Source organism: Triticum dicoccoides, chromosome 6A (assembly GCF_002162155.2).
Source record: "Triticum dicoccoides isolate Atlit2015 ecotype Zavitan chromosome 6A, WEW_v2.0, whole genome shotgun sequence".
Taxonomy (NCBI): domain Eukaryota; kingdom Viridiplantae; phylum Streptophyta; class Magnoliopsida; order Poales; family Poaceae; genus Triticum; species Triticum dicoccoides.
This window is the reverse complement of record NC_041390.1, coordinates 544,550,514-544,558,571: the sequence shown is the minus strand read 5'-3', so window position 1 is coordinate 544,558,571 and position 8,058 is coordinate 544,550,514. Positions and strand designations below refer to the sequence as shown.

Genomic DNA, 8,058 nt, shown 5'->3' with positions numbered 1-8,058 from the left:
AGTTACGGGCCGGCCGAAGAACCCCTCTCGAAGGCTCGAAATCCTCCAACAACAACTGCGATCCAATAACCTCGGCCCGTGTAGATTAGTTTTTTTAGTCCTAATTAAATCCCAATATGCTTCTTCTTCCTCGGTTCCTCTTCCCGTCTTCCTTCCCGGACCCCTAGAGCAAAAAGGCGCCGCGCGGCGCGGAGATGGCGACGACGTTGAAGGGCATGTGGGGGCAAGTGATGGGCAAGGTTCGCCGGATCTTCCCCATAAATTCCCTTCCTGCTCCTTTCAAGGTCTCCTTTCCTCCTTCTCGGCGCCGGTCGCCGTAGGAATGACGGGCGTTTCTTCTCTCTCTCTGATTGCAGAAGGGAGAGGCGATGCGGGAGCTGGAGGTCTCCATCCGGGCCAAGGTTCGCAAGGGGCGCCCCCCGCCCCAACTGTTGTTTTTTTCTTCGAGGTGATGGCCTATTGATCTTGTGGGTCTGGGTGTGCTGCTGCTGCTGCTTCAGGGCAACGTGACCCAGACGGAGGACGCGCTGCTCCGGGCCTGCATGCTGTTCTCGAACCTGAGCTACACCGCGACCTCTGCGGTGGTCAGTCTCGTTGGAGCGTTCGCTTCTGGCCAAGGTGACTCTCTCGTGGATCTGTGATGCCATTTGCTATCAAATTGCTGCTTCATACTTTAGAATTGTGCTATGAATCCACTTAACAGAATGGTGCTTAAATTTGCGTGTGTTTTAAAAGGATGTGAATTGCGGCTATTAGAACCAAATTAGAGCACTGTCTGTTCCGAGTCCCTTCTTGATGTCTATGCAAGAGCCAGTCCAGGGCAGTCCCTTCTTGATGTCTATGGCAGTTCTCTCTTCGAAGAAATAATAGCCTCTTGACCTCTTCCAACCTTCCAAAGGACCGCGTATCCTCCGAGGAATGGTGTCTGTTCAAATGGGAAGATCATCATTTCCCCCTTTCTCATAACCAGTACACACTGTTTTTCTTATGCTATTATCATGTGTTCCCATTAAACAACTCATGAAGGATGTTGATATTCCTTTTTACGTTTGCCCGCCACACCTTGTCTCCTTCACATATATACCATTGTTGTTTAGTTTCTGGAATATTTATCTATGATGGGTTCTTGTATAAAATAAAGTTGCATAACTGTCGAGCTTCCTTGGAGAGGTTTACTGTTGGTACCACACATGCTTATATATTTTCTTCTTTTGCAGTACATAAAATTGTTGGGGGTCAACCTATGCCTCGACTATTCAGGCTTGGTTTTTCTGCTGGTAAGACTATGAACCTGGTACTGGCCCTTGTATATTAATAGTGGCATGCAAATGCATATGCAAGCTTTATATTTCCAAGTTATTAAAGATGTCCTGTTCCAAGGCCAATACAACTTTCCAGCCAATTTAGCTGAGAACTAGTGTTACATAATTGTTTTTCATTCCTTTGAATTGTTAAAATTGAATTGATATCCAGTTAGCGCTCGCCTGGGAATTAGAAACAATTTTTAGGGCACGTTAACGATATGTACTAGTTATTGAACTTCTGCAAGGTTGCTTTCATTATTTATATTCCAAAATTCAATTGGAAGGGCACATGTTGGCTACTGTGGAACAATAGCCATGCTCAGTTTTGTTCATTTAAGTACACTATGTTTACTGTAAAAACAACTTGGCGTAATTGAGGAAGCATGTAGTCTGTTAGATACTTGCAGCAGTAGATGGTCTTTCAAAATTTAGATTAAACTGAACCTGCTAGCTGCTAGCATATTTCTCCTGGCCTGGCAGAAAACAGGTCTAGGGAAATAAACCTTGGGCACGACCTTCAAAATTATTCGATGAATTGAGTCGTATTTGGTCTTGTGCTTGCATTAAACTTTTTTTTAGTGAGATGCTAATCTGATGGAGCAATATTCCAGGTGTTGGTTTGACTGCAGGGAAGATGATGTATTATGAATCATTGCATGCAACTAGCCTATACATATTGGGCCGTGAAGAGGAGCCCTTTGAGCGCTTGAAAATGGAGCTCGCTAATATGTGTGGTTTGCTAAATCATAATAGCTATTAGCTAAAAAAAATCTGTGTCAAGTGTACTAGCTAACTGCTCGTTTCACTTGCAGAATACTTACTAAGCATAGTGATGAAAAATTATCAGTTGAAGCTGTAAAAAAGCATTTCTTTGCCGAGAATCTCTACACTGACCAATACCAGGATAAATTACTTTTCCGGTGGCGCCAACGTTACTCGTATGTTGACAGCACCTATCTGGAAAGGATGAAGGAGATTGAAGCAAACAACTCAGTGGATAAGGACAAAACAATGTCTGTCCAGACAACGGTAAAAAATGCGACTTACAACTGATCTTGCGGGTTTTAAGAACTCAGAACATAAAGAGGCATCCTTGTTTTATGGAGGGAAATCTATGCATCCTTTTGCTTGCAAAAGTTTATGCCTTTTTTGCATCCATACTACCGAAGCAAATCAAAGCAACATCATTCTTCTCTTCATGTTTGTAGGGATCATTTGGGAACCTCATGGAGGACCCACTGGCCTGTATACTGGGTTCTCCAGACAGCGACATGGAGAATGATAAACCGCCTGAGCGCACAGCTACTATCCTCAGGAAAAGAGACCTGCGAGCTCGGAGGAGAAGTCAGCGGCATCATCGTCGGCATGCGGCATTGTGAAGGTCCGATATTGTCACTTCCATACATGGAGCAGTGATACTTGATGTTCGAATATTTCCATTCCCTTCGACATTGTTGCAAACACACTTTTGATATTCTATAAAGAGCTCATGTGAGTCTGAGCTCCATTGCGCCACACACTACATGTGGCAAAGAGTGTCAGTACACATTTTTGTTCTCTTGTTTTCTCATTGCGCTAACTTGAGGCTGCTACTGTGTCGTGAATTATAGAATGCACTTTAGCGCCCAATCTGGCTAGCCCATTGTAGATCCAATCGCTAGAAATCATCCGAGGGTTAGGACTACTGTAGCCCCTGACTTGTAATCACTGGGTCAGAGATCTCGTTCTGTTTTCATCTTTTCTCTTTCTTTTTGAGAATCTCGTTCTGTTTTCATCTGATCAGAAAAAAAGACTACTGTACCGTACATACTCTGTTGCTAAGCCTTTTCTTGCAACAGCAGGGCGAGTGTTGTCTAGACTGAGACTGGGCCTCTCCATCAGGCCATGCATTTGCAAAATACTAGGCCTAATTATGTTGACAAAAAATCATAGTTACTCCTGACACGAGCAGTTCACCGGTGTAAAGATATACTCCCTCCGTTCACTAATATAGATATTCTTTTATATTTCAATATGGACTAAATACGGACTGAAATGGGTAAACAAACACAGTAAAACGTGTCTATATACATCTGATTCAAAAAAAAAATTGTGAATGGAGGCAGTATTTCATAAGGTACATACTACATAGCTGCTCACTGTTCCCTGATGTGAAGGGATTACTATCCTTTGTGATGTCTTCAGGTAGCTCATTAATAATAGTTGGATAAAAGAACGTAGGTTTAGATCCCTGGAAACGAAAATGGTGATCAGGAAACCGTGTTCTCGGAATGGGTATTCAGCACTGCATGTGCAAGACTTGGCTTTTAGAAGAAGAAAATGCAAAATAGGGTGAGATGAGCATTATGCGGAGGATAGGAGAGATTAGCAATATTTCTCCATCTGTGTGCACCCCTACTATCTACTTCCTCCGTTCCTAAATATAAGTCTTTTTAGAGATTTCAATAAAAACTACATAGGCATTTATAGACATATTTTAGAGTGTACATTCACTCATTTTGCTCCGTATGTAGTCACAATTGGAATCTCTAGAAAGACTTATATTTAGGAAAGGAGGGGGTATAATCAGCCAGTTGGGTTTTAGGGGTTCAGGGGTATGATATCTGATTTTATAGTTTGGGGTACCATTTAAATTGGCCAAGGTCATTCCACTCCCATCTAGCTACTTCAGCTAGCAATTGTAATCATAAATTATACCAGTAGAAACAAATGATTATTCTGTATAGACGTGAGCATCCTACGAAAAATAACACCAATGCAAATGGTTATTCTGAATCTGGAGTAAACTTCAAAAAACACTAATGATATTTCTGCAGCTCAAATGACGAAATGATATAATTCATCGGACGAGTACTGCCATGCAGGCTAACTTATAATCATCCATGAAAAACAACACACTCGACAGTTTTATGCACTCTTATTCCCCCATCATCAAGCATATGGTAGATCAGGCACATGCCTCAGTACTCTGCCCCCAGAAGTGCAAGCATCATATCTTCATAGTCTCTGCTTGTTTCCTTGGAAACAGCCTTCTCCAGCGGGACGCTGTTCCTCTTCTGGTACGCCTCCTTTATCACCTTCAGGTCCACCTCAGCGCGAGTGGTTATGACCCTCGTAAGGGTGTCCTCGTCTGTGCCGACGCCTCCAAGGGCCAACCGGACGACCTTCTCAAAGTATCTGTCAGGACAGGTGAAACACCTTATGATCGCCCTGAGGGTTGACAGGAACTCGTTCTTTGGGTCTTCCTTGAGGTCCTGTTAGTGATCAGCAAAATACATCAGTATGAACAACAAAACAATGTCTCCTGAAACAAGTGTAAAGAACTACTCTTCTATCGACGTATAATCATTTGGTTTTCGATAATTTTGAGCAGTATAAGTGTCTTAATGAACGCAATAGATCAGTTGAATCAGATTTCTTTTACCAGTGCCTACCCAATTTCATCATTAGTACTATATGACATAGTTCAACTCAAACGCGCAACATAGATAAGTGTTCTAGTAGTAAGATGTGTGTTTGTCTTCGAATGGAAAAAAAAAGGAAACTGCGAGTAAGCAAGGAGGTGAATAGTTGTAATTTTACCTTGGTGATGGGGTGACTGAACTGATCATTGTAGCTGTTGAATGTTGCAAGTAGCTGAGCCTTGCTCCTTGTGGTGAGAATCCTGACGACCTCATCATCGCTGTAGGCCTTCTCGTTGATCTTTCCGTTGAGTAATTTGGCTTCAGAGTGTGCCAACGATGTGTTCACCTCCGGGCCATCGTAGCGGTATGCGCTTACAAGAGGCACCAAAAGCTGAGATGAAGAAATATCATTACCTTAATTAGGGACTGTTGGTGTTCATTAGCAGCAATTAAGGAGGAGTATCTCAGAATTGGAATCGTCTTATTAGATCTGGATAAGTATCACGTCGGGAAAACAGGAGATAGTACATCATGATAGCTTAACTGAAGAATAAGAGAGTGTAAAGTGTCCCTAAGTGCTGTCTAATCATGACACCAAAAGTGTGGGATGTAACAGGAAAGAAAAACATTTCGTGAATATATAACAAAGCATATAACATGATCAAGTTACGTCGCATGATAATGATCGAAGATTCACATATTAACGGACCGGGAGCTGGGAAGGATATCATTGGCATTTCGCCGTTCTGTCATGATGTCTGTGAGATTTTGTAGATTTGGGCAGAGATACGCATTTGGACGGATCGAGATCCGCGTTTTCTGGAGCGCGGACGATGGATCGAAGAGAGGAGAGGTGCGTGTGACCGACTGACCTTGCGGAAGTCGCCGGTGACGTGCGCGGCGACGTCCTCCTCGAGCGAGCGCTTGAAGCGGTCGTGGTAGGCCTGCTTGGCGGCGAAGAGCTGCGCGGGGGTGCGCGCGCAGGCGATCTCGACGAGCGCGCGGCCCCCCGGCTGCCACTTCTTGGCCTCCTCGTTGGCCAGCTCCGCGTCCCGCTCCGCCGGGTCCAGCGTCCACTGGATCACCGCCCTCTGCAGGAGAACACGACCGTCGTCAGCCGGATCAGGCGAGAAAGAGACCCAGTAGGAGTATAAGATGTTTACCTCGAACTTGCCGTGGATCTCGTCGCCGATGGCGCGGAGCAGCTCCTCGCCGTAGGCCTCGGCGTAGGCGCGGCGGATGGCGCGGCGCTGCGCGGCGTCGCGGTGCGCCAGGATGGAGACGATGAGGCGCTCATTGGTGCCCCACCCCGCGAACGCCTTGCGCAGCTGCTCGCAGTCCTCGGCGACGGCCGGGACGGCGGCGGGGACGGAGAGCGTCGCCATTTCGTCCGGTCCGGTTCGTGTGTCTGCCCGTGTGCGTCCCGGCGCGATTCGGGGAGCTGGATGTGCTGGTGCGCGCGGGGAGCAGGCGCCGTGAGTCGCGGTGCGGAGGGCTTTTTATGCACGCACGCGTGGAGGAGAGGAGGAGGCTCGGGGAAGGCGAGCGGCAGGGCCAGAGAAGGTGACCGCGATGCCGCGCCCGTCCGGGCAGCGCCACATGGACCGGCGGGCCGACAGTCTCCGATCCCAATACAGCAGTGCAGTGGAGGGGTTGGGCTGGGGCCCCGCGGGCCGGGCGATCACCTGCCCCTGTCAATCTTCTTGTCTGATTCGGTGCGTGTCCGTGCCACGAGGGTAGCCACTAGCCACGTCGTGCTTTGGAAGAAAAAAGGAGGAAAAAAGCGACGTCGTGCTGCTGGATTATAGGAGCGGTGTCTGGCCGGCCGGCACGGACACCTGGACTTGGTTAATCAACCAGGATTAGTTTGTGATACTTCCTCCGTTCGGAAAAGCTTATTTTTTAAATAGATGTATCTAGCACTAATTTGATATTAGATACATTCATTTAAAAAATAAGTTTGGGACAAGTTTTTTTGAATGAAGAGAGTACTAGTTAACTACTCCCTCCGTTCGGAATTACTTGTCTTGAATATGGATGTATCTAGAACTAAAATACATCTAAATACATCTATTTTTACGACAAGTAATTCCGAACAAAATGCGAACGGAAGAAATGCGGAAGAAATGCGGGGATGTGCTCGCCACTATGGCGCGATATCAGTGGCTTTCCTTTGTTTTCAGATTAGACAGAGTGGCTTTTCTTTACAGCTATATAATCAGCTAAAGCTATCCCGGACGGCATGTTTTCCTGTCTTTCTTTAATAGACAGATAGACAGAAGAAGAGTGGGGTACCGGACGCCGACGACATTCCTTTTTTCTAGGGGAAACGCTAAGTTTTACTATTGATCATAGTTCACATGTCATGGTATATAAAGAGGATCATGGGGATGGAGCGATCAAACATGTCTCCCTTGAGCAAGAGAATTGGAAAACCTAGCTAGCTTATCTGCATCCATATTTGATGCACGACATTCAAATTTATAACTACTCCCTCCATTTTTAAATATAAGTTTTTTTAGAGAATTCAGTAAAAACTATATACGGATGCATATTGATATATTTTAGAGTGCGCATTCACCCATTTTGCTTTGTATGTAGTCCACATTTGAATCTCTAAAAAGACTTATATTTGAGAACGGAGGGAGTACAATTGAACAAACTTGCACGATGTTTGATCAAGTTGATGATGCGCCGACGACATCCCTCTTCCTTCTCGTGGCTACCACTATCCACACTCAACAGTTGACTGGTCTAAATTTCGTGCATGGCTCGAATAGGCCTGTCAAAGGAAGGCCCAATGCATCAAAACTTGTTGTCTACCTCAATACTGGCAAAAATTTAGGCCTAGTTACAGAAAATGGGACTGGGCTCCCCACTCCCCTCCCCTCCCCTCCGAAACGCCTACTCCATAACGAACAATGGCCACGATCCAGGTCGTGCACAGATCAACGGCGAATCGTAATTGACGCATCGTAGGTGTCAACTAGTGGAGGTAACACCCGCAGGCGAGTGAGTTGGGTGCCTACTACCTGATGTTTCTTTTTTATTTGCTTCTGGTTTTTTGCTTTCAATTTTTCTTTCTGGTTTTCCTTTCATTATTTTTCTTTCTATTATTTGATATTTTTAGTGGTATTTTTTATATTATTAATATTCACTGAAAAAAAAATAAGTGTACGGTGAACTTCTTTTTCTATATGTGCTGAATTTTTATAATGTATGTGACCCTTTTTAACATACTGTGATTTTTTTTGAGAAAAACCCAAATGGGTTACACAGCCGGACTACATTCATTTGACAAAATATCCTGCAGCTCACTCGGAGCATAGCCAAAGAAAATAAAATCGTCA

At 45.0% G+C, this 8,058-nt stretch overlaps 2 protein-coding genes across 2 annotated transcripts; one reads left to right on the top strand and one right to left on the bottom strand.

Annotated features, from left to right (window-relative positions):
- The first annotated feature begins 94 nt into the window (after positions 1 to 94).
- On the top strand, positions 95 to 2,861 carry LOC119317807. Its single transcript, XM_037592304.1, has 7 exons — positions 95 to 239; positions 357 to 401; positions 501 to 618; positions 1,218 to 1,277; positions 1,916 to 2,033; positions 2,117 to 2,333; positions 2,513 to 2,861. Exons 1-7 carry the CDS (start codon positions 195 to 197, stop codon positions 2,681 to 2,683), a joined length of 774 nt encoding a protein of 257 aa, XP_037448201.1. The 5' UTR covers positions 95 to 194; the 3' UTR covers positions 2,684 to 2,861.
- Positions 2,862 to 4,051: 1,190 nt separating this feature from the next.
- Positions 4,052 to 6,265, bottom strand: LOC119317806 (annexin D7-like). The gene is made up of 4 exons (XM_037592303.1): positions 5,872 to 6,265; positions 5,581 to 5,799; positions 4,887 to 5,099; positions 4,052 to 4,558 (listed from the first exon to the last, which is right to left on the bottom strand). Exons 1-4 carry the CDS (start codon positions 6,091 to 6,093, stop codon positions 4,265 to 4,267), a joined length of 948 nt encoding a protein of 315 aa, XP_037448200.1. The 5' UTR covers positions 6,094 to 6,265; the 3' UTR covers positions 4,052 to 4,264.
- Between the last annotated feature and the right edge of the window lie 1,793 nt (positions 6,266 to 8,058).

What these genes read in the sequence shown, in the direction of transcription:
- LOC119317807 (XM_037592304.1), top strand. Translation starts at nt 195, where the DNA reads ATGGCGACGACGTTGAAGGGCATGTGGGGGCAAGTGATGGGCAAG. An exon ending in AGGTCTCCATCCGGGCCAAG is followed by an intron (nt 402 to 500) that starts GTTCGCAAGGGG and finishes CTGCTGCTTCAG; the next exon opens with GGCAACGTGACCCAGACGGA. An exon ending in AAAATGGAGCTCGCTAATAT is followed by an intron (nt 2,034 to 2,116) that starts GTGTGGTTTGCT and finishes TTTCACTTGCAG; the next exon opens with AATACTTACTAAGCATAGTG.
- LOC119317806 (XM_037592303.1), bottom strand. Translation starts at nt 6,093, where the DNA reads ATGGCGACGCTCTCCGTCCCCGCCGCCGTCCCGGCCGTCGCCGAGGAC. An exon ending in TCACCGGCGACTTCCGCAAG is followed by an intron (nt 5,100 to 5,580) that starts GTCAGTCGGTCA and finishes TCTTCATCTCAG; the next exon opens with CTTTTGGTGCCTCTTGTAAG. An exon ending in TCAGTCACCCCATCACCAAG is followed by an intron (nt 4,559 to 4,886) that starts GTAAAATTACAA and finishes GATCACTAACAG; the next exon opens with GACCTCAAGGAAGACCCAAA.